Source organism: Euleptes europaea, chromosome 2, assembly GCF_029931775.1.
Source record: "Euleptes europaea isolate rEulEur1 chromosome 2, rEulEur1.hap1, whole genome shotgun sequence".
In the NCBI taxonomy this organism is placed as follows: Eukaryota; Metazoa; Chordata; class Lepidosauria; order Squamata; family Sphaerodactylidae; genus Euleptes; species Euleptes europaea.
The window spans coordinates 5670810-5695770 of NC_079313.1; the positions used below are offsets into that span (position 1 = coordinate 5670810).

General features: G+C 48.7%; 1 protein-coding gene across 2 annotated transcripts in view; it reads left to right on the forward strand.

Moving 5' to 3' along the window:
• Positions 1 to 24389, forward strand: part of YJEFN3 (YjeF N-terminal domain containing 3) — a 25703-nt gene extending 1314 nt beyond the window's left edge. Inside the window, exons 2-6 of one of the 2 annotated variants that reach the window (XM_056845182.1) lie at positions 9098 to 9206; positions 13524 to 13634; positions 16508 to 16621; positions 20014 to 20164; positions 24187 to 24389. In XM_056845182.1, the coding sequence (XP_056701160.1) occupies positions 9098 to 9206; positions 13524 to 13634; positions 16508 to 16621; positions 20014 to 20164; positions 24187 to 24386 (685 nt within the window). In that variant the 3' untranslated portion in view covers positions 24387 to 24389. The remainder of the gene's footprint in view (positions 1 to 9097; positions 9207 to 13523; positions 13635 to 16507; positions 16622 to 20013; positions 20165 to 24186) is intronic. The other variant, XM_056845183.1, reaches the window with a different exon arrangement.
• The last annotated feature ends 572 nt before the right edge of the window (positions 24390 to 24961 follow it).

The following is a 24961-nucleotide window of genomic DNA, read 5'->3' on the forward strand; positions in this document are numbered from 1 at the left end:
CTGGGTCTGGTCCAGCAGGGCTTTTCTTATGTTCTTAAGGCAGGCTTTATGGCAGAGTAGAGGATTCACACCTGGGCCTCCCAAATCTTAGCCCCGTGCGCTCAGCAGCTGCACCAAGCTGGCTCTTAGTGTGGACACATCCTGCTGGACTTTGTGGGGCATGCTTTCGGCTGCACGTTGATTTGGTTGGGGACACAGTGCGCTGGCCACAGTGGTCATAGGCCTGTTGGCCTGCTGTGGTTCTCCACAGGCCGTCTGTAACTTGTGTTAACTAGAAACTAATGGGTTGGCCTTGACTTTTAAGTGAGTAGCCTCATCCGGCACGCCTGCCCTCCATCGGAGCGAAAGGTTACGTCGTGCAGGTCCGGTGCGCATGCACGAGCCATCCGTTTCGCTGTGCCAGAAAGAGGGCCGAAGCCGTCCACAGGTCGGCGTTCGTGTTCCTGTGGCTGCTTTGCCCCTTGAGGCTGGCTGGTGTGTCTCTGCACGTCCTCAGCAAGCCAAAATGGGACGAGGAAAGGGAGGGGGGTGTTTGTTGACCCAGGCTGCGAGCAAAAACGTCAACAGGGATGATTTCGCCCACATCCCGATGCTACGGGAGAGGTGTGCTAATCGTGACTCGCCGGCAGCGTTCGAACGCTGGTCTCCATGGTGACCATAAAGTGGGCCTACTGAACATCAAGAAGGCAAAAGTAATGACTACAGGAGAATTACACAACTTTAAGGTTGACAATGAGGAAATTGAAATTGTTCAAGGCTTTCTATTCCTTGGCTCCATCCTCAAGCAAAAGGGAGACTGCAGCCAAGAAACCAGAAGGAGGTTGAAACTGGGAAGGGCAGCCATGAAGGAGATAGAAAAGATTCTCAAGTGTAAGGATGTGTCGCTGGCCACCAAGATCAAGTTAATTCATGCCATCGTGTTCCCTGTTACTATGGATGGGTGTGAAAGCTGGACAATGAAGAAAACTGATAGGAAGAAAGTAGAGTCCTTTGAAATGTGGTGTTGGAGGAGAGGGTTACGGATACCGTGGACCGCCAACAAAACAAATCCGTGGGTTCTAGATCAAATCAGGTCTGAACTGACCCTAGAAGCTAAAATGACTAAACTGAGGCTGTCGTACTTTGGACACATTATGAGAAGACAAGAGTCACTGGAGAAGACGGTCATGCTAGGAAAAGTGGAAGGCAGCAGGAAAAGAGGAAGACCCAACAAGAGATGGATCGACTCTATAAAGGAAGCCACGGCCCTCAGTTTGCAAGACCTGAGCAAGGCTGTCAAAGACAGGACATTTTGGAGGACTTTGATTCATAGGGTCGCCATGAGTCGGAAATGACTTGATGGCACTTAACACAACACATGCACACAATTCGGCAGAGTAATGGAGGTGGGAGAGGACTTTGGGGTGAAGAGAGAGTGACTCAGAGATTGGGGGGTAGTACAAAGCTGTCTATTTCTGATGACCCTCTGCAAATCCCCCCCCCCCGCTGCCCCTGTACAATTTGTGGTAAACATTTGTAGCAAGGGTTGCCAACCTCCAGGTACTAGCTGGAGATCTCCTGCTATTACAACTGATCTCCAGCCGATAGAGCTCAGTTCCCCTGGAGAAAATAGCCACTTTGGCCATTGGACTCTATGGCATTGAAGTCCCTCCTCTCCCCAAACCCCGCCCTCCTCAGGCTCCGCCCCCAAAGCCTCCCGCCGGTAGCGAAGAGGGACCTGGGAACCCTATTTGTAACCCAGGTAGAGTTTTACCAGTAGGCCCATGTTTCTTCTTCCTGGCCAGCTACCAAGCAGGAGCATGTAAAACCAGGGAGGTGAGGGGATTTGTGTCTTGTATATTCAGTATTTTCCTGCTTTAAATCACAGGTGTTGTTTAAAAACACATGTTCAAAGTTACCATGTCCTTGTATTATTTCCACTTGTGCTCATAACCCCTTTAAAATGGTTCGACATCTGTTCTGCTCAGGAAAAGGCTGCTTTGTGCATGGTCAGAAACCACTGGAGTTTGGCTCTTTTTAAGAAACCAGCATCCGGTGGGGGTGGGTAGGGTTGCCAGGTCCCTCTTTCCCACGGGTAGGAGGTTTTTGGGGCAGAGCCTGAGGAGGGTGGGGTTTAGGGAGGAGAAGGACTTCAAATGCCATAGAGTCCAATGCCAAAGCGGCGATTTTTCTCCAGGGGGACAGATCTCTATTAGCTGGAGATCAGTTGTAATAGCAGGAGACCTCCAGGTAGTACCTGGAGGTTGGCAACCCTGGGAGGGGAGCATGCTGAGAATCCAGTGCACTTAAGTCCTCCAAATAATACCGACAAATGTGTTTCTACTCAAGGATGAGGCACTCTGTACATGCTCAGAGATGCCAGGATGTTTTGCAAACCAAATGCTTTTGCAAATGTTTTGCAAAAGCATTGGGTTTTTTTTGGGGGGGGGGCAACGGGCACCCCTAGAATCCTGGCTCATGTGAAACTCCCCCCTCCTCAAGTTCTGTCTATGTATTCTTATTTTTTTTGGGTGCTTCCTTTTGGTCTTAAAAAAAAATCAAACAGACTCCTGCTTAGGCCGTTTCTGTGGCAACAGATACAAAGAACGCGTTAAAATGGAATGACTGCACTTTGAGGTCAATTCTTTGTTGCCTCCGAGGGAGAAAGGGGGGGGTCCTTGCTTAGTGTGCACAGAGTATGTTGTCAATGCAAACACAAATGAACGTATATTTTACATCTCCCCAATGCTGCTTAACAAATCTTGTGATGGTTGTAGGATCCTTATCTAGCAACACTGAATTGTTTTTTTTTTTTAAACCAGAACGGGATGCGTGGAAGTTGAGATTGTGCTCCCCCCTTCCTTCTGTAGACAAGGCCCCTTTGTGCCTTTTTAACCACCAAAAAATCCAAGCAGGATAGATGGAACTGAAATTCTACAAGTCCCCATACCCTAGTTGTAGAGCCAAGGGAGCTGAACGCTTTGTGAATGGATGAGGGAGAAAGCAATCTTTTCTGCCCTCCAAAGAAACCATTCTGAGCTCTTCCCTACATAAACACGATTCCAGGAACATGTAAAAATGCAACAATTGATGCAGAATTTGATTTTGGGAGGGGTTTGGCCCCAGGATCCCCTTTTCTTCAGCACAGCCCGTGTTGGAATACGAAACATAGGTGCCTCCGAGCATGTTCAGAATGCACCTCTCCACCGGCTAAGGGAGCAGGATTTCCTGTGCAGATCTTTGATGCTTCTCTCCTTTTGAATAGGGAAGAAGCACACTGGAAATACCATCTCTATGTGATACTGGGCCCCGATCCCAGTCAGAACACTGCAGCTTGTTCAAAATGGTATTCGGGACCTACAAGAGTAGGGTTGCCAACCTCCAGGTACTTGAAACAACAGCACCAGCTCAATTTCTTATAAACACTAAGATACAATTAGATATCAAGAAACCAATTGTGTTACAATTACTGTATTGTGTCACGTATTAGTATTCAAACAATCCAGGTACTAGCTGGAGAGCTCCTGCTATTACAACTGATCTCCAGCCGATGGAGATCAGTTCCCCTGGAGAAAAATGGCTGTTTTGGCAATTGGACTCTATGGCATCGAAGTCCCTCCCCTCCCCAAAACACGCCCTCCTCAGGCTCTGCCCCAAAAATCTCCAGGTATTTCCCAACCCGGTGCTGGTAACCCTATACAAGAGGGTTTCCAGGGCCTGGAGAAATTCTGCAGGTAGTCTGTCAAAAAGCCCTGTAAAGGTGGGAAAATCCTGACAAGTAGCTTGTGTGAGTCTAATTGCTTTATTAATTTAAAGCATTTATTAGCTGTCTTTATTTCTTACCGATCTCAAGGCATATTTTAAAAAGGTAAAGGTCCCCTGTGCAAGCACTGGGTCATTCCTGACCCATGGGGTGACGTCACCTCCCGACTTTGTTTATGGGGTGGTTTGCCAGTGCCTTCCCCAGTCCTCTTCCCTTTACTCCCAGCAAGCTGGGTACTCGTTTTCCTGACCTCGGAAGGATGGAAGGCTGAGTCAGCCTTGAGCCGGCTGCCTGAAACCGACTACTCTCGGGATCGAACTCCGGTCGTGAGCAGAGCTTGGACTGCAGTACTGCAGCTTACCACTCTGCTCCACGGCATATTACAAGATTGATTAAAAATACATAGAATAAAATGCATTAGAAACATTAAAAACCAAACATTTAAATATTCACAATTCAGGACTGCTAGTAAACTTAACCAAATGTGGTCTTAAATAAAACCATCTCCAGCTGCCTCCCAAAGACTGAAAGGCAGGGGCCCAGGCGCACCTCACTGAGGAGGTCGTTCCATACTTGTGGGGCTGAAAAGCCCCTCTGTCCTGTATCTACCAAATGAGCTTCTTTGATTAATGGGACAGTAAGGAGGGTCGCGAGAGTCACTAGAAAAGACAGTCATGCTAGGAAAAGTCAAGGGCAGCAGGAAAAGAGGAAGACCCAACAAGAGATGGATGGACTCAATAAAGGAAGCCAGGAGGCCCTCAATTTGCAAGATCTGAGCAAGGCTGTCAAAGACCGGACATTTGGGAGGACGTTGATTCATAGGGTCGCCACGAGTCGGAAGCGACTTGATGGCACTTAACACACACAGGAGGGTCTCTCCCTGTGATCTTAATTCCTGGGCAGCAAGACACGAGAGAAGACGGTCCTTCAGATAACCCCCGTCTCAAGTCACGTAGGGCTTTGATTAACAGATCCACAAAGAATCTCGTGTGGCATCTTAAAGGCCAACAGATCTAATCACGGTGGAGGTGTTCTTAAATCAGAGATGGCGTCACCAGACACAGGATGTATCCTGATTGAGAGACGGATCCATGAAATGCACACGGTTATATAGAGAGAAATGCTAGAGGTCCAGATTGTGACATATCTATGTAGGGTTGCCAGCTCCAGGTTGGGAAATACCTGGAGATTTTGGGAGGGGTGGAGCCTGAGGGGGGCAGGGTTTGGGGAAGGGAGGGAGGGACAAAGATGGTGAGGGGCTGGAGACCAAGTCCTACGAGGAAAGGTTGAAGGAGCTAACTATGTTTAGCCTGAAGAGAAGACAGAGGGGATAGGATAACCATCTTCAAGTACTTGATAGGCTGTCATATAGAGGAGGGTGCCGAGTTGTTTTCTGTTGCCCCAGAAGGGCGGACCAGAACCAACGGGTTGAAATTAAATCAGAAGTATTTCCATCTAGATATTAGGAAGAATTTTCTAACAGTTAGAGAGGTTCCTCAGTGGAATAGGGTTCCTTGGGAGGTGGTGAGCTCTCTTTCCCTGGAGGTTTTGAAGCAGAGGCTGGATGGCCATCTGTCAGCAATGCTGATTTTATGACCTTAGGCAGATTGTGAGAGGGAGGGCATCTTGGCCATCTTCTGGGCATGAAGTATGGGTCACTGGGTATGTGTGTGTGTGTGGGGGGGGGAAGGTAGTTATGAATTTCCTGCATTGTGCAGGGGGTTGGACTAGATGACCCCGGTGGTCCCTTCCAACTCTGTGATTCTAAGATTCTATGAGATCTCCAGCCACCACCTGGAGGTGGGCAATCCAATTTATAGGGCCTGATCTCTGTGCTTCTCTCTCTGCTCCATTGGCTGTTATTTTGATATTTGCCAAGAAATGTCACACACGGGCCTCTGGCATTCTGTGACATTTTGGTCCCACTGTTTACAACATGCACATCTCTCTCTCTCTCTCTCTCTTTCTCCATGCTAATGATAATATTTAATGTCTCTGACAACGTGGCCTCTAATCTACCAAAGCTCATGCCATAATAAATCTGTTGGCCATTTTGTGGTGCTGGGAAGGAGGTGCCCTGCATAGCCTGAAAGCCTCTCCCAGTAAAAGAAGACTTTGCTCTTTTCAGTGTGGTGTAGTGGTTAAGAGCGGCGGATTCTAATCTGGAGAACCGGGTTCGATTCCCCACTCCTCCACATGAGCAGCGGACTCTAATCTAGTGAACTGGGTTGGTTTCCCCACTCCTCCACATGAAGCCAGCTGTGTGACCTTGGGCCGGTCTCAGTTCCCTCCGAACTCTCTCAGCCCCACCTACCTCACAAGGTGCCTGTTGTGGGGAGAGGAAGGGAAGGCGATTGTAAGCCGGTTTGGTTCTCCTTAAAGAGGTAGAGAAAATCGGCATGTAAAAACCAACTCTTCTTCTTCCTCCTCCTCCTCCTCCTCTCCCGCCCCCGAGGATGTGTAGAGACCAACAAAATTTTCGGGGTATAAGCTTTTGAGTCCCCAGCTTGCTGGGGGTAAAGGGAAGACGACTGGGGAAGGCCCTGGCAAACCACCCCGTAAACAAAGTCTGCCTAGTGAACGTCGGGATGTGACGTCACCCCATGGGTCAGGAACGACCCGGTGCTTGCACAGGGGACCTTTACCTTTACAAGCTTTTGAGAGTCAAAGCTTATACTCTGGAAGTCTTGTCCGTGACCACTTCTGACAAAGGGAGCGTTGACTCTCGAAAGCTCACATACCCTGAAAATCTTGTCGGTCTCTAAGGTGCTGCTAGATTCGACTCTGTCTTGAATGCTTTCTTGATGGCCAAATGAGTACAGAATGAGGAGCTTGTCAGATCATATATTATTCAGGACAAAGAAGACAAATGTGAAGTTCTGAGGAAGATCTTTACGAAACAGGATTAGGGGCCGGCAACCCGTCGTATTTTTCTAATAGTACCGAGGAAGATGAGTTGTTGCTATTTTTCTACCGATGCTGAAGAGAGGATGTACGGCTTTATTTAATAACTGACCTCCTGGTGTTGCATCGCTGAAGAAATATCCACGACGTATGGAAGAACAAATTTAAAGGATTGCAACAGGACTCTTGATTCTACGCCGGTACAATTATTGTGGATTGTAACCGTGGATGCCAGTATATATAGGTAGCTGTAATGTTTGTATGTGATCAATTATATTTATAAGCACATGTCCCTCAGCCACATACTTTTGTATTTGGAGGGGAAATGAGTGTGGAAACAGTTCAAATGAGTATTTTGAATTCATGCAACATTGTCGTCCCCCCCTCCACCATCCTGATTGATATTTCCCTCCCTGATAGGGTTGCCCGGTTCCTCTTCGCCACCGGTGTGAGGTTTTTGCGACGGAGCCAGAGGAGGGCGGGGTTTGGGGAGGGGAGGGACTTCGGTGCCATAGAATCCAATGGCCAAAGCGGCTATTTTCTCCTGGGGAACTGATTTCTATCGGCTGGAGCTCAGCTGTAATAGCAGGAGATCTCCAGCTACCACCTGGAGGTTGGCAACCCTACTCCCAAGAGTTGGTTTTACACGCACAGAGACACCCGCTTCCCTTTTCGGATCATAAAACGGCAGGACGGTCCGAAATGTGAATGGTTTTGCCATCCGCGCATCCCGGCTCACAGCTGGTAGCGATTACGGTCCTCCTTTTCCTTCCCGCAGTCTGGCATCGGCTGCCAGAGTGTTTGGAGACCCAAGTGGAGAATGGAACAAGCGGGACATTGTTCAGGTTTACATAACAGATTCCAGCCTGTCGCGTTGCCCACCTATGTTTAAAAAGGAAAAGAAAGGCAGGATGAGCAGAGAGAAGGGGGCCTTTCGGTCTGGGGGCTGTCTGACCGGACTTTAACCCCCCCGGGCCTTGACAGTTTCCATGGGCTCCGAACTTTTGATTTGCCGCTGGAGTGAGAGAGGAATGGAGCCGTCGAGAGCGGTAGTTGCTACAGGTGGGTGGAGAAGCCAGGGAGAAATTGAGGTCAGGCGTTTTTGCAGCAAACACTCCATTTTTCAGCACTGCTGAAGGCTAAAAAAATGTCTCCGCGGGCAGCTCTCTCTCCTGCCAGCTGAGAAGGATGTTGCTACCGAATTGTGCAGCCCACCGTTTTGGCTTGGAAAATTCCCCGTTTGGTTGCGTTCCTCTCTTGCGGGAACGGAAGCATTTATCATTGCATTTCTCCCCTGTAGCATTTCCCCTCCTCCCCATCAAATTAACACGTCGTAAATTGTTTTGATGCACCAACGGCCTGTGAAGTGTAAAAAAATGGCAACACGAAAATGAGCACCGGCATGGCGTAGTGGTTAGGGTGTTAAGACTGTGGCCTGAGTTCAAATTCCTGCTTGGCCAGGAAGCTCGCCAGACGACCTTGGCGTGCTCTCAGCCGCCTGCTTATTTATTTATTTAGGACACTTTTATCCCGCTTTTCACCATCCCATGCAGACCCAAAGTGTCTTACAACATACAAAACGCACACACCAACCCTAAATTGTTTCACAGATACGCAAAATAAGCCAATTCTGCAGTTACTACATGCCGCTAGCAAACTAGTTCATAAGGCAAAGCAGATAGCAACAACCCTGCCCTCGAAACAAACTCTCCCCGATCAGGCAGGCACTTCGGAGGAAGGTAAAAAGTAAAGGTCCCCTGTGCAAGCACCCGGGTCATTCCTGACCCATGGGATGACGTCACATCCCAACGTTTACTAGACTTCATTTTACAGGGTGGTTTGCCAGTGCCTTCCCCAGTCATCTTCCCTTTACCCCCAGCAAGCTGGGGACTCATTTCACCGACCTCGGAAGGATGGAAGGCTGAGTCGACCTCGAGCCGGCTACCTGAAACCGACTTCCGTTGGGATCAAACTCAGGTCATGAGCAGAGCTTGGACTGCAGTACTGTAGCTTTCCTCTCTGTGCCACGGGGCTCATTTGGAGGAAGGACAGGATAATAAAAGAGAGAGAGAGAACTGGGAACTTCGGCAAAGGGACAATGAAAAGGGAAAGGGTAGATTTGATCATCTTGAGTTGCTGGTGCTTCTCTCCTGTGCAAATCAAACCTGTACTTTATCATGTTGGTTTGATTCTAATCTGGAGAACCGGGTTCGATTCCCCGCTCCTCCACATGAGCGGGGGACTCTAATCTGGGGAACCGGGTTTGTTTCCCTGCTCTTCCACCTGAAGCCTGCTGGGTGACCTTGGGCTAGTCATAGCTCTCTTAGAGCCCCACCTACCTCACAAGGTGCCTGTTGTGGGGAGGGGAAGGGAAGGCGATCGTAAGCCAGTGTGATTCTCCTTAGAAGGTAGAGAAAATCAGCATATAAAAAACAACTCTTCTTCTTACAGCAGAGAAGAAGCAGAAGCCATTGAGAAGGAACTCCTGGAAGAATTCAGATTTGGACAGCAACAACTGATCGAGATCTGGGGTCACGCTTGCGCCATGGCTGTTGCCAAGGTATGTTTGTAACAGCTAGGGGTGATAGGAGGATCAAGAGGCACTCCTGGAATGGTGAGCAGTGGATCCAAGGGCAAGCCTGAGAAAACCGCCCCTTAGTTTCTTTTTGCAAAGTATTGCATTTTCCAAGCCTCAGGTAAGTTGAAAAAGGGAATTCTTCATATGGTGCATTCATGGAGTAGTATCCTGATGGATGCACAAATCTTCATGGAACAGAGTGTTCCTATCAATGCAGGAGCAGATATAGTAGCTGCCATGGTTGATTCCTGAAGAAGACGCAGGTCGAAACAGGGCGATACCCGGACCCCTGTAGCTTTGCAGCACTGGCTTGGCTGGTTTGTGAGACCTGTGGTCTGTCCATGAAGATTTGTGCATCTGTGAGGATACTACTCCACGAATGCACCATATGAAGAATTCCCTTTTTCAACTTACCTGGGGCTTGGAAAACATGATACTTTGCAAAAAGGAAGTTGAGTGGCTGATAATAACACTCCAATGTGGACTCTATTAGCTGGATTGATTTAGACATATATATGATGTCATAGGATTGTTTATGTATATTGGTTAGTGATGTACACTATCTTATAAGTTATTACACTTTTGGTTATTTAAAAAAGCTGGGCAATTTTGTGCTGTTTAAGGAGGCTTGGTTGTTTTCCCCCTTTGGCCCGCAACGGTCCGACCACTAGTGATGCCAGCTTCGGGTTGTGTCATGGGCCCTGCCTTGGGAGCTGAGGACTCAGAGGACTCTGAAGCTGAAGTGGAGGAACAGGTTGCCTCTGGGCCTCCAGTACCTTCATTGCAGTCAGTAGCACAGGAGCCTGAAACAACTCAGCAGGAACCACAGCTAGGCAGAGAGATGGAACAAGGGCAGACAGACGCTACTCTTTCCCCAACCCCTGCAGCAGAAGCTGAGAATGGCAGCCCTCCAAGCTCACCTGAACCTGATAGGCATATCAGGACTCGGCAGCGTGTGACTTTGCAGGGTAAAAGGAGAAGTGCTCGCTTGGAGAGGCTAAGCAGACAGAGAACTGGTGCTGAGTCGTTTCAGGATGAAGCCTAGCTTGGAAGTGCACTGAATGATAAAGGCAGTGCAGGCATGCTTTCACTTTGCAGAAGCAACTGTGCAATTTCTCTGTGTTCCTGCTACTGCTCATGATTGATCTTCCCGGCCGTGGACTCCTGCCTGCTTTGACGACGCCTCTCACTTCTGACCTTGGTAGATAGCATAATCTTTGTTGCCTGCTCCGAAAGGGGCTAGATACCCCCCCTGCACGTCTGAGGACTGCGGGCACCACCCAGCCCTTGACCTACGCCGGCACAGGTTGGGAAATACCTGGAGATTTTGGGGATGGAGCCCAAGGAGGACGAGGTTTGGGGAGTGGAGGGACTTCAATTCCATAGAGTCCAATTGCCAAAGCGGCCATTTCCTCCAGGGGAACTGATCTCCATCGGTAGGGTTGCCAACCTCCAGGTAATACCGGAAGATCTCCTGCTATTACAACTGATCTCCAGCCGATAGAGATCAGTTCCCCTGGAGAAAATGGCCACTTTGGCCATTGGACTCTATGGCATCGAAGTCCCTCCCCAAACCCTGCCCTCCTCAGGCTCCACCCCAAAAACCTCCCACCGGTGGCGAAGTGGGACCTGGCAACCTTATCTATCAGCTGGAGATCAGTTGTAATAGCGGGAGATCTGCAGCTAATACCTGGAAGTTGGCAACCCTACAGACCACCTTTGGCGACGCCCATGCCTCTGGAATGTGGTAGCCACCCGTGGGCCTCTAGCAAACCCATCCATGCATTCCTGGAACAGTAGCGCCTGTCGGCGGTTTCCTGTGGATGCTAAACGGAGGCCCTGGCTTTCGCCAACCTTTTTTCCCTTGGCCTGTTAGTTTTGGACAGCTCCGGCACCAGCTTAATGACTTCATCTGGGCTTTAATTGCTTGCAGGCCGGGGCGGGCCGCTCCGCAGGAACGTGACCCCGGCCTGCGAAGGAAATGCCGAGCGGTTTTTGAAGTCCGGCACTGTACAGTTATGAAGGAGAAAGGAGAATACTTTCCTTCTCTCCCTCACACGTATTTGTAAAAGAAAACACCCAAATGGATAGGGTTGCCAACTGCCAGGTAGTAGCTGGAGATCTCCTGCTATTACAACTGATCTCCAGCCGATAGAGATCAGTTCCCCTGGAGAAAATGGCTGCGTTGGCCATTGGACTCTATGGCATTGAAGTCCCTCCCCTCCCCAAACCCCGACTTCCTCAGGCTCCGCCCCAAAAACCTCCTGCCGGTGGCGGAGGGGGACGTGGCAGCCCTACAAATGGAGTTACCGAGCATCTTCTAGTAGCGCATCTTATAGAACTGATCTCTGTCACTTGGAGATCAGTTGTCATAGTGAGAGACCTCCAGCAACCCTAGATGGAGGGGAGGGGCTGGTTCCCATGGAAGGGAGGGCAGGGAGGGCCATGGTTTTGATGCTGCTACACAGCCTGGTGAGGGTGAGCGTAAAGCACGGAAATAATGTTTTGTTTTCACACCTTAAGACCATTTATGCAGGGTCGATTTTGATGCTCGCTCAAAGCTCCTTTTAAAAAATCCGACCTTTAAAATGCCTATTCACGGTCCCGATGCAAGAGGAGGAAGTCAAACAAAGTCCACCCCCATTGCTCGCCTGCTCCTTCGTTTGCATAGCCCTCAGCAATCATCGTTTGCATAGCTAACCCGGGTGGCTGTGATTCTTCATGCTTCCTCGAGTGGATGCTTCGAGGCGGAGGCGGAGCAAATAAAAAAAGTCGCGTTAAAGGGGCTCTTAACAAATGCAATGCAGGTATGCGCTGGCTTCGCAGTGACTTCTAGAATGACAGTTCAGCGTGCGGGGCGCTTGGGTTGCCAGGTCCCTCTTTGCCACCAGCAGGAGGTTGTGGGGCGGAGCCTGTGGAGGGCAGGGTTTGGGGAGGGGAGTCCAATTCCCAAAGTGGCCATTTTCCCCAGGTGATCTGTTCTCCATCAGCTGGAGATCAGTTGTAATAGCAGGAGATCGCCAGCTGTTGCTTGGAGGCTGGCAACCCTAGTTATAATTCTAGGACAATTCTAGGACAAACTGTAAGTTGGCAACCCTAGGCGGAGCCTAGATAGGAAGTATGAGGTTTCGCGTTGGCTGCCCTTTGGATGATTCCCCCTTTTCAAAAACCGGGAGTCTTAACTGCGGTGAATCCTAACAGCAGGTGTTTGGCACATTGGAACGGCCGTCTTGGAATAAGAAAGTCTAATTTGCGCAATAAGCCGTCAGAGAATGCCGGTATTGCCTCCTTTGTTCACGATTAGTGGTGGGGCTTTAAAAATAGCAGAAAGGGCTATTTAAACACGGTCAGCTTTTCTTGATGCAGCGAGATTGTAAGCCGCCTAAGCCCGCAATTATTAATGTCTATTTGGGGACGATCGGCTTCCTTTGATGGAATATCACAGACAAACTCACTCCCCCCCCCCCCAGTACCGGTATCATTAGATGTGTTTGCCATTCAATTGGATTGGCCGTAGGACCAACTGAGTCAATTGTTCTTTGATGGAGTCCACCAAATTTTGATACCAGCCGCATCAGAATTCCCATTTTAGCCCCGCTGTATGCATGCCGGGATCTTTGCAGCCCAGCAGGATAAAAAACTGATCCCAAGCTGAGATTTCGGCTTCTTCCACCCAGTCTGAACTTCTACAAATGTGTGGTTTATGAATTTTGGATGAGGATTTTCTCAACTGCATTTTTATCCCCCATTGTCAATAGGCTAGCCAGGGCTTCTTAAACCTTTTCCACTCGCGACCCCTTTTTGCCTGAGGAAATTTTTACGCGACCCCGGGTATATAAGTATATAAAACAGGTATACAAATCAAACATTTATGGATAATAAATCATAAAGAAATTTATTTTAGATCAATAGGTATACAAATCAAACATTTACTGATAATAAATCATAAAGAAATTTATTTTAAACAATTCTTTAGTATACATATAATTTTACCATTTACTATTGCCAAATTTTTCGCGACCCCCACATTTAGTTACGTGACCCCCATATAGGGTTGCGGCCCACAGTTTAAGAATCTAGCTAGCCTACCTCAGAGGGGCGTTTTAAGGCTTGCAGAGACAACGTAGGTGTAGAATGCAGAAATGCACCATCTGAATATAAAAATAGCGCATAGCAAAAAAAACGGTCTCTGCATTGTTATTGGTTCCTCTTTGGATCCTACTTTCCCCCTGCTCTTTGCATTTGGGTTAGATTGCCTTTTTCCTGCATTCTCGTGTGATCGGACTTCTTCTTCCGCAGGTTTTCCCTCTGCGTTCCCTGGCGAAGAAGCAGCCGACACTGCTGGTGGTCTGTGGCTGTGAACAAAACGGGGCGATCGGCCTGGCCTGTGCGCGGCATCTGCGTGTATTTGTAGGTATCCCGCCCGCCCCCCCCACCTTGTGAATGTCTTCCGAAACGCCTTCAGGGTGGTTTGGCGCTCTCTGTGGCTCAAGTTTGCCCGGTGGTGGTTTGTTTCGCATCTGAAGGGTGGCAAACCTGTCAGCTTTCTTCCTTATCCAACTTTCTTCATTATCCAGCTAGAGAGCCAGCATGGTGTGGTGGTAAAGAGCAGTGGTTTGGAGCGGTGGACTCTGATCTGGAGAACCGGGTTTGATTCCCCACTCCTCCATATGAGCGGCGGAGGCTAATCTGGTGAACTGAGTTGGTTTTCCCACTCCTCCACACGAAGCCAGCCGGGTGACCTTGGGGTAGTCACAGTTCTCTCTGAACTCTCTCAGCCCCACCTACCTCACAGGGGGTCTGTTGTGGGGAGAGGAAGGGAAGGTGATGGTAAGCTGGTTTGATTCTTCCATAAGTGGTAGAGAAAGTCAGTATGTAAAAACCAACTTCTTCCTTCCTTCCTTCCTTTCTTGCGAAACCATTCTCTTTGCCTCAGTTTCCCTCTAGATTTCTTTCTTTCTTTCTTTCTTTCTTTCTTTCTTTCTTTCTTTCTTTCTTTCTTTCTTTCTTTCTTTCTTTCTTTCTTTCTTTCTTTCTTTCTTTCTTTCTTGCTTTCTTTCTTGCTTTCTTTCTTGCTTTCTTGCTTTCTTGCTTTCTTTCGTTCTTTCTTTCGTTCTTTCTTCTGCTTCTTCTGCTCCTGCTCCTTCTGCTTCTTCTTGAAACCAGAGTGAGATGAGGTTAACGCTTTCCCCTCTCCCCATACAGTCCTCATCCTTCATAAAGCAGCAAAACCAGGCAGCAAAATTTGTAGAAGGAAAAATGTTTAAAATAAACCATGGAAGAAATTCAAGATTTGAGTGCAGTGGTACCTTCCAGACACATGGTTTTATCAGTTGGAGATCAGTTGTCATAGCAGGAGATCTCCAGCTAGTACCTGGAGGTTGGCAACCCTACAGAAACGGGACCTTTTTAGTAGTTGCACCTGTGCTTTGAGGCTTCATCCTCAGCTAGGGTTGCCAACCTCCAGGTGGTGGATGGAGATCTCCCACTATTACAACTGATCTCCAGCCGATAGAGATCAGTTCACCTGGAGAAAACAGCTGTTTTGGCAATTGGACTCTATGACATTGAAGTCACTCCCCTCCCCAAACCCCACCCTCCTCAGGCTCCGCCCCAAAAACCTCCCGCCGGTGGTGAAGAGGGACCTGGCAACCTTATCCCCAGCAATGCTCACCTACCTCCAGTCTGTATTTTTTTAGGTGCTAGGCACGGTTTATTTTTATTTTCCCAAAACCTTAAATTTCCTGTCTTCTTATTTTTGTTGCAACGTTTGGGGTCCTTGAAGGTTATTTTTTTTTGGGGGGGGGGATATTTAATGTCTCATCCTATTATATTTAATTACAGTCCACATTTCTCGCTGAGACCCAAGGCAAACCGTGCAGTTTATTTAGGGAATTTATGCAGATTGTGCCGTTTAATTAGGGAGTTTGTATGCCAGAAACCCGCTCCAGCCAGTTTCCAGATAAAAGCATCACCAATTCAAGTAGAAACGATACAAGTGCAAAACAAAAGACAGTAGTATTCATGCAGGGAGCTGGTCTAATGAAAGGGCCAGAGGTTTTCGCAGTTAAAAACACGATGCAGTTAAAAAATAATACAATGCACGCAAAGAATGCATGCAAACTGGGTTACAAAACTAGAGAATGCAAAAACGACAGTATAATACATATAACGATGCCATAAATAGGATTACAAAATTGGTAAACGATGCAATAACATCAGAAGCATACAGACAATAACCAATGCAATGGAAATGACCTAAAATTCCCACAGGTATTCAAACTCAACCCCTGTTCCCTTTATAAAAATGTCTTCCTGAATAACTCTACTCTTCTGCAGCCTGAGCGTCAGTCCCAATAGCTAGGGTTGCCAGGTCCCTCTTTGCCACCGGCGGGAGGTTTTGGGGGCAGAGCGTGAGGAGGGGAGGGTTTGGGGAGGGGAGGGACTTTAAGGCCATAGAGTCCAGTTGCCAAAGTGGACATTTCCAGGGGAACTGATCTCTAATGGCTGGAGATCAGTTGTAATAGCGGGAGATCTCCAGCTATTACCTGGAGGTTGGCAACCCTAGTTGACAGCCCCAGGTTGGGGAAATACCTGAAGATTTTGGGGGTGGCAGGGTTTGGAGGGGGAAGGGACTTCAATGCCATAGAGTCCAATTGCCAAAGCGGCCATTTTCTCCAGGTGAACTGATCTCTGTCGGCTTCAGATCAGTTGTAATAGCAGGAGATCTCCAGCTACTACCTGGAGGTTGCTAAGCCTAATGTTCAGGTATAGGTAGCTTTACCCCTTTTCAGGGAGGGATTTTCAGAAGAGTGAAGTGACGCACCCTCCGTGGAGTGTGTCTCAAGAGGAAGTCCCACAGATATGAAGGACTTAGTGGGTAATAACCAGAACCTCAACCTTGAATTCAGTCTGGAAACTAAGCAATAACCAATATAGTGACTGCAGCTTAATATAGACACTCTGCCTAGTGCCTGATAGTAAACAAGCAGTGCTGTTCTATTTCAGCTGGAGTTGTCATCAAGGGCAGACCCACGTAGAGTGCATTACAGTAGTCTAGCCTCAAGGTTACTGTGGCACAGATCCTCATGGTCAGACTGACCAAGTCAAGGGTAGGATGTGTTTTCATCGCTTCGGTCAGTTGTTTTATCTCTGACATTTGATTGGTTTTGTTTTGGATCGTAAGAGATCGAGAGTATAAACGTTTTAAAAAAACCCTAAGATATAGTAAAGTGATTTTTCTGGCTCTTTTCTTTATGCTTCGCTTTCTGTTCCCGTTCCAGGAATACGAGCCGACAGTCTTCTACCCCAAGAGATCCTCTAACCCTCTTTATCGGGATTTTACTACACAGTGTGAGAAGATGGATATCCCATTTCTTTCCTATCTGCCCACAGAGGTGAGCAAAGGTGGCTAGATTTGGGTGGCGGCAGCAGCTATGTAGGGTTGCCAATTTCCAGGTGGTGGCTGGAGATCTCCCGCTATTACAACTGAACTCCAGCTGATAGAGATCAATTCCCCTGGAGAAAACGGCCGCTTTGGCAATTGGACTCTTTGGCATTGAAGTCCCTCCCTTCTCCAAACCCCGCCCTCCTCAGGCTCCTCCCCTGAAATCTCCAGGTATTTCCCAACCTGAAGCAGGCAACCCTATTGCTATGCCTTTTTTTTTCCAGACAGTATGCCAGTGTTCAGATTCCTACCCAAATGTGGCAAGCGCAGTTGTCAACCAGCATTTCTAAAATTTGAAGCCAACTTATGGCGACCCCGTAGGGTTTTCAAGGGCAAGAGACGTTCAGAGGTGGTTTGCCATTGCCTGCCTCTGCGTAGCAACCCTGGTATTCCTTGAAGGTTACCCATCCAAATACTAACCATGCTCAGCTTCTGAGGGACCAGACGGTATACAACCTAGAGTTCTTCAAGAACTCAAATGGGAAACTGCTGAACTTCTAACAATGATGTGTAACATGTCCCTTAGATCAGCGTCTGCACCAGAGGACTGGAGAATGGCCGATGTAACACCCATTTATTTATTTTAAAAAAAGGTTCCAGGGGAGACCCAGGAAATTACAAGCCAGTTAGCTTAACATCTGTTCCAGGTAAATTGATGGAAAGCCTTATTAAAGATAGAATTGTCAAGCATATAGAAGGGCAAGGCCTGCTGAGCAAAACCCAACATGGCTTCTGTAACGGTAGGTCCTGTCTCACTAACCTTTTAGAGTTTTTTTGAAAGTGTCAGTAAGCATGTGGACAGGAATGAGCCTGTGGACACTGTGTATTTGGATTTCCAAAAGGCTTTTGACAAAGTCCCCCCACCAAAGGCTGCTAAGCAAACTTCATAGTCATGGGATAAGAGGACAAGTCCTCTTATGGACTGAGAGCTGGCTGAAAAATAGGAAGCAGAGAGTAGGAATCAATGGTCAGTTCTCCCGATGGAAGGAAGTGAGCAGTGGGGTCCCTCGGAGATCTGTGTTGGGACTAGGGACTAGGACCTCCAGCCGATAGAGATCAGTTCCCCTGGAGAAAATGGCTGCTTTGGCCATCGGACTCTATGGCTCTGCCCCAAAAGCCTTGGGACCGGGTGCTTTTCAACCTGTTCATCAATGAACTGGAACTGGGGGTGAACAGCGAGGTGGCCAAGTTTGCAGATGACACCAAATTATGTAGAGGGGTATTGCCTTTCTTATGTTCTTATGAGGTCTGATAAGGTCAGGCTAGCTAAATATGGTGGTTAGAGAGAAAGGAATAGTGGGTGAACTCGTATTCGATTTGTTGGTGTACATGTCTGCCTTTTCGGTTGAAAATTTGGCAGGAGAACATAGCTGATGAGTTGCCCCGACCTCCCGTTTTATATTTAGTCTGTCTTCGTTGTCATTTTAAGGTGAGTATTGAACCCTCTGGAATTCTGGATCGGGGGGTGGGTTGTCCAGATGATCAGAAACTTTTAAAAAGTCCGTATATGGACTGGAATCTACTTGCAAAAAGAAGGAACCGAATCTGACGCCCCCCTTCCCGTCACCTCCGCAGCAAACCTGCCTTGCCAAGGGTTGTGGCCTCAAATTAATATTGCGATTTATGCAAAAAGAAGGTGGGAAATATGGCCCCTCTTGTGTAATCGTTTTTGGCCCCGCATTCCTGGAAGTGAGTGGCGGGATTGGTTTTCAGTCACCAGTAAAACTCAAGGAAGCTTTCAGCTTCCAAATTTGTCAGAGACCCTTTTCTCTTGCTTGCTTCTGGGGCTGGTGTGGGGGACGGCCACACCGAAGGAAGCGGTTTCTACGAGGAAAGGTCTCGAAGTTGTTTTTCTAAGGCCTGGGCGTCTTCGGCGGCGGCTTTTCCACTCCGAAGCGCTTCTTGTTAATCTGCCATCTTCCCTTAAATTGCCATGAAACCTAAGCCGCTCACTGCCGCGCTGCGGTCCCGCTCTTGGGTAAAGCCACCCATGAGTCAAGGCTCCTTAAAATAACCGAATCCTCCCGCAGGGTAATAATTAGGGATCAAATCAAGCGACACTGTTGAAGCCATGGGGCATGCCAACCATGATTAAGGCTTGCATTCTGAACATTGGCCCCAAAACATTTTCTTTTCTTTTTTTGCAGAAAAGCAGTGGATGGAAGAGTAAAATATTTCACTAAAAAAAACCCTACTGGTGAATGTGTGTGTGTAAAGTGCCGTCAGTAGGGTTGCCAGGTCCCTCTTCACCACTGGCGGGAGGTCTTTGGGGTGGAGACTGAGGGGGGGGTTTGGGGAGGGGAGGGACTTCAATGCCATAGAGTCCAATTGCCAAAGCGGACCCTTTCTCCAGGGGAACTGATCTGTATCGGCTGGAGATCAGTAGTAATAGCAGGATATCTCCAGCTAGTATAGGGTTGCCAGGTCCCTCTTTGCCACCGGCGGGAGGTTTGGGGGGCAGAGTCTGAGGAGGGTGGGGTTTGGGGAGGGGAGGGTCTTCAGTGCCATAGAGTCCAATGGCCAAAGCGGCCATTTTCTCCAGGGGAACTGATCTCTATCGGCTGGAGATCAGTTTTAATAGAAGATCTCCAGCTAGTACCTGGAGGTTGGCAACCCCACTTGGAATACAGTCACATTCCGCAAAGATCCCCTGAGCTGGCTCCTTTACATTTGCTTCTTTGGGCACCTTTTTTATGGTTTGAATGTGTAAGAACTGAAGATTCCCCCAAACCAGCCTCTTTCTGGAGAGACCAGAAATAACCTTTTGCGGTGTACTTCTCGCTCTTTACAAATTATTACATTCTGCGTCGTAACAAATAACACGTTTACCAAACTTCAGTTCTCTTTAACAGTCTGTGTTATGTACGTTGATGTCATTATATAAAAATGTATTGTTAAAAAAATACGCTGCTCTTTCCCAGCGTCTCCATCCTTAATTTCATTCTGATCGCTCATACCGGAATCAGTTTTTTGTACCCGGGAACTGGGGTGGGGGGAGCGTTAATTACTGCTTTTCGTCCAGCTGCAAAGTGATTGCTCATTCTTAAAAAAAAAAAAAAATTGCACAAATTACAGTCATAAAGGGGGAAATAAGTAATCAGCAGTTGTTTTGGAGGAAGAAGAAAGTGGTAATTAAAAATGGAAAGCGGTCCTTTTTCTCCAGGGGAATTGATCTCTGTAGTCTGGAGATCAGTTAGGGCCTCTCCAGGCCCAAACTGGAAGTTGGCAAGCCTCAGGGGAACCCCGGTTTCAATCCTGCCCGTGGGACATGGATTCTTCAAGTGCGCATCATGGAACGTGGGCACCCACGGGCTCCTCTGTCCTTCTCTCTTACCCTAACAGGTTCAGCTCATCAGCGATGCGTACAACCTGGTGATCGATGCCATTCTGGGAGTGGAGGCTAACCCGGGCGAGGTCGCGGAGCCGTACATCGGCGTCCTGGCGACTCTCAAGCAAATCCGGGTCCCCCTGGTCAGCCTGGACGTCCCCTCCGGTATGTCCACCTTAAACCGACTGCTTTATCTCTCCCTCGTACCCCTTTGAGGTTTTAGGTCACTCCGGGTTATAATCTCACCCACCACTAGGGTTGCCAACCTCCAGGTGGTGTCTGGAGATCTCCCTCTGTTAAAACTGATCTGCAGGTGACAGTAGTGTTGCCGGCACCGGGGTTGGGAAATGCCTGGAGATTTTTGAGGCGGAGCCTAAGGAGGGTAGGGTTTGGGAAGGGGGGGATTTCAATTCCATGGAGTCCAATGGCCAAAGCAGCCATTTTCTCCAGGGGAACTGATTTCTGTCGGCTGGAGAGCCGTTGTAATAGCAGGAGATCTCCACCTAGTACCCGGAGGATGGCAACCCTAGGTGAAAGAGATTTGTTCACCTGGAGAAACCAGCTGCTTCAGAAGGAAGACTCCATGGTATCATACCCCGCTGAAGTCCCTCCCCTCCAAACCTTGCCTTCCTCAGCCCCCACCCCCAAAATCTCCAGGTATTCGCAAACCAAGAGGTGGCAACCCTGGTTCTAATCTGGGCTGCCGAGGCACGGCACGGCCCGACCAAGTGACATTTATGTCATATCCGGCCCTCGTAACGATTGCTGTAGCTAAAAAGGCAAATGCGGTCTTGGGCTGCATCCACAGAAGTACCGTGTCCAGATCACGCGAAGTGATGGTATCGCTTTACTCAGCTCTGGTTAGACCTCAACTAGAGTACTATGTTCAGTTTTGGGCACCACAATTTAAGAAGGAGGTAGACAAGCTGGACCTTGTCCAGAGGAGGGCAATGAAGATGGTGAGGGGTCTGGAGACCAAGTCCTATGAGGAAAGGTTGAAGGAGTGGGGTATGTTTAGCCTGAAGAGGAGAAGACTGAGAGGAGATAGGATAACCATGTTCAAGTACTTGAAGGGCTGTCATATAGAGGAGGATGCCGAGTTGTTTTCTGTTGCTGAAGAAGACTGAACCAGAAATAATGGGCTGAAATTAAATCCAAAGAGTTTCCGTATAGACATTAGCAAGAACTTTCTAACAGTTAGAGTGGTTCCTCAGTGGAACAGGCTTCCTCAGGAGGTGGGGAGCTCTCCTTCCCTGGAGGTTTTAAGCAGAGGTTAGATGGCCATCTGTCAGCAATGCTGATTCTGTGACCTTAGGCAGATGATGAGAGGGAGGGCACCTTGGCCATCTTCTGGTCACTGAGGGTGTGTGTGTGTGGGGGAGGTAGTTGTGAATTTCCTGCATTGTGCAGGGGGTTGGACTAGATGACCCTGGTGGTCCCTTCCAACTCTATGATTCTATGAATTTGACACCCCTGCTTTAAAAAGGTGTCACAACCACAGATTGAATAGGCCCAGCATAGACTGGGGAAGCTTCACCCGTTGAACGCCTGTGGTCCTGCAGCTGTTAAGGGTGCCAAAATTCTGCAGGGGGGAAAAGGGTCACAGTTTCCTGTGAAATTCCTTGGTACTGGAACACCCTCCCCTCCCCAGCACACTCCATAAGTTTGAAAAACACCTGCCTTTCATTGCATAACTCCCCACCCCCGTGTCCTTCCTTCCCTCCCCAGCCAAGTTCCTTGCCCAGCCGTGGATGGTAGCTTTCTCCAGTTTTTCGAAGCGGGGCTTCCTATAAAAAGGCATCCGTTCCCCCCCCCCCCAAACCGAGACATGATGTCATGTTTGCTGCGTCTGGCAGGAGGCAGCTGGTATCTCCATCAGGCGTCGGAATTTGCTCCACGGAAGAACAAACAGGCCGATCTCAACACAGGAGATCTCCCCCCCACCCCCAAGAAAAATATTGACTGCCTGCCGGCATTGGCCAAACAGGTTCCCTTCCAGATGGGTCTGCATCTTCTGGCGTGCACAGAAGGAGGCGGCGGGGAGAGAGGACGCTAGTTGCCAGCAAAGGAGTGAAAACCAGGCCGTTGCTTTCCGGTGGTGCTTCTGCGCCACTTAGAAGCGGGCAGAAACTTAAGTGCGGTGTGGGTGAGAAGGGTTTCTTCTCTGCCATCATCCCTCAGTGAGCTGCGACTCAAGGGCAGGCCCACAAGGTGGAGGAGCTGCTGTAGATCAGGTGAGCTCGGACTAAGGTTGCCAGCCTCCCGGTGGTGGCTGGAGATCTCCTGCTATTACAAGTGATTTCCAGGCGACAGAGATCAGGTCCCCTGGAGAAAATGGGCCCCGGAGGAGGAGGAGAGTTGGTTTTTATATGCCAACTTTCTCTACCACTTAAGGCAGAATCAAACTGGCTTACAATCACCTTCCCCTCCCCTCCCCACAAAAAACACCCTGTGAGGTAGGTGGGGCTGAGAGAGCTGTGACTAGCCCAAGGTCACCCAGCTGGCTTCATGTGGAGGAGCGGGGAAACAAACCCAGTTCACCAGATTAGCCTCCTCCGCTCATGTGGAGGAGAGGGGAATCGAACCCGGTTCTCCAGATCAGAGTCCACCGCTCCAAACCACCGCTCTTAACCACAACACCTTTCAGGCTGGAAGGTGGATTCTATGGCATTATACCCATTGAAGTCCCTCCCTTCCCCAAACCCCACCCTTCTCAGGCTCCACCCCCCAAATCTCCAGGTATTCCCCAACCTGGAGCTGGCAACTCTAACTCAGAGGGCTGCCCCCCACCCCAAACGCCCTCCTTCAAAATGTGCAAAGCTGGTCGACACATTCAATTGAGGGCTGTTGAATGTGTGAATAGGTTAGTTTCCCATCTGTTAGTGGTTAATACCAACGACGTCAGTTCAGCTTCAGTCCAGCCTAAACCCATCCCACGGTCAATATTCACCCTTCTCTTCTGCTACAATCTTCTGCCTAGGGTTGCCCGGTCCCTCTTTGCTACCGGTGGGAGGTTTTTTGGGCGGAGTCTGAGGAGGGCGGGGTTTGGGGAGGGGAGGGACTTCAATGCCATAGAGTCCAATGGCCAAAGCAGCCATTTTCTCCAGGGGAACTGATCTCTGTCAGCTGGAGATCAGTTCTAATAGCAGGAGATCTCCAGCTAGTCCCTGGAGGTTGGCAACCCTACTTCTACCCCATCAAGTTTCAGACGGTGAGCTCCAAGGGGGGCAGAGTCCTGTTCCATAAAGGGCCCCCGGGGGGACTAAAAAGATATGATGGAGCCACCTTGCAAAAGCGAAGAAGATCTGGGTCAGGTCAGTGGGAACCTGCCTCTGTATGCTACCTTGAATTCCAGCATGGAAGACTGGTTGTGCAAAAGCATGAACCTGGCCGCTATTGGTTCCATCAAGACCCAAATCTTGTTTAGATCTAGCAGGGCTTATCCTAGTGAAATGGAGCCTCCATGCAGAGGAGCAGCCTACCTCCAATTACCTCTGGTGTCAAAACAGGGGGAAGGGGTGCTGCCTTGTTGAGCCAGTGTGGTGTAGGGGTTAAGAGCGGCGGACTCTAATCTGGAGAGCCGGTTTTGATTCCCCCTTCCTCCACTCCTCCACGGCGGACTCTAATCTGGTGAACCAGATTTGTTTCCCCACTCCTCCACACAAAGCCTGCTGGGTGACCTTGGGCTGGTCACAGCTCTCTTAGAGCTCTCTCAGCCTCACCTACCTCACAGGGTGTCTGTTGTGGGGAGGGGGAGGGAAGTCAATTGTAAGTCGGTTTGAGACTCCTTAAATGTAGAAAAAAGTGGGGTATCAAAACCAACTCTTCTTCTTCTGCTTCTTTTTAAGCTTCTGCTTCTTCTGCTGCTTCTTTTTAAGCTTCTTCTTCTTCTTCTTCTTCTGCTTCTTCTTCTTCTTCTTCATCATCATCATCTTCTGCTTCTTCTCCTTCTTCTTCTTCTGCTTCTTCTTCTTCTTCTTCATCATCATCATCTTCTGCTTCTTCTCCTTCTTCTTCTTCTGCTTCTTCTTCGTCTTCTTCTGCTTTTTCTTCTGCGTCTTCTGCTTCTTTTTGTTCTTCTTCTTCTTCTCCTCCTCCTCTTTCTCCTTCTCCCCCAAAGAAGGAGAAGGAGATGGGATCCTTGGCCCTAGGTGATTGCTGTACCCTTTCCCCATTTCTTTCTTTAGGATGGGACGTGGAGACCGGCAGCAGTGACGGGATCAGCCCCGATGTCCTTGTCTCCTTGGCCGCCCCCAAGCAGTGTGCCACCCGGTTCATGGGCAAGCACCACCTGGTGGCAGGGCGTTTCCTTCCTTACGACGTGCAGAAGAAATTCGAACTCAATTTGCCGGAGTATACTGGCACAGAGTGTGTGGTTTCTCTTTAAGGATCTGGACTGGAGGCGTTGGCTGTCGAGCTGAACCGGGTTCTCCGGCCACCAAAACAACCCTCCGCTTGCATATTTGGGATGGCGAGGCTGGCTGAAGTCCCCCGTATTAACCATGTCAGTTTTTAGACTTTGGAATATTCCATAGTTTGGGGGGGGGAGTAAAAGTAATGCTTTGTTATGTTGTGTAAACCAGGCAAAGACTCGCAATCCGCTTCAGGAGGGGGGGCTCTGGTTTTAAAATAAATTACAAAGTCCCTGTATAAATGCGTTTTAAAAATAGCTTTTATGATTCCCATTAAAGTTTCCACCAATGTTTTACATTTTGCTGACAGCACAGTTTTCTACAAAAAAAAAAAATCACAAATGTTATCCAATTGTCGTTTTGTTTTTGTATTCTTTGTGGATGTTTTCCCCTATCAGACCTCCCGGTTTCCCCCTCTCCTTTTGCTTTTTGTCTCTTCAAGGACAGCCTTAGTTGGAAAAATACGCCCAGAGATATACACAGAGGTAGCTTTTAAAAAACAACAAACAATGGGGCCGTTTTGGGAAACGTCCCTTGCCTGTTCCATTGA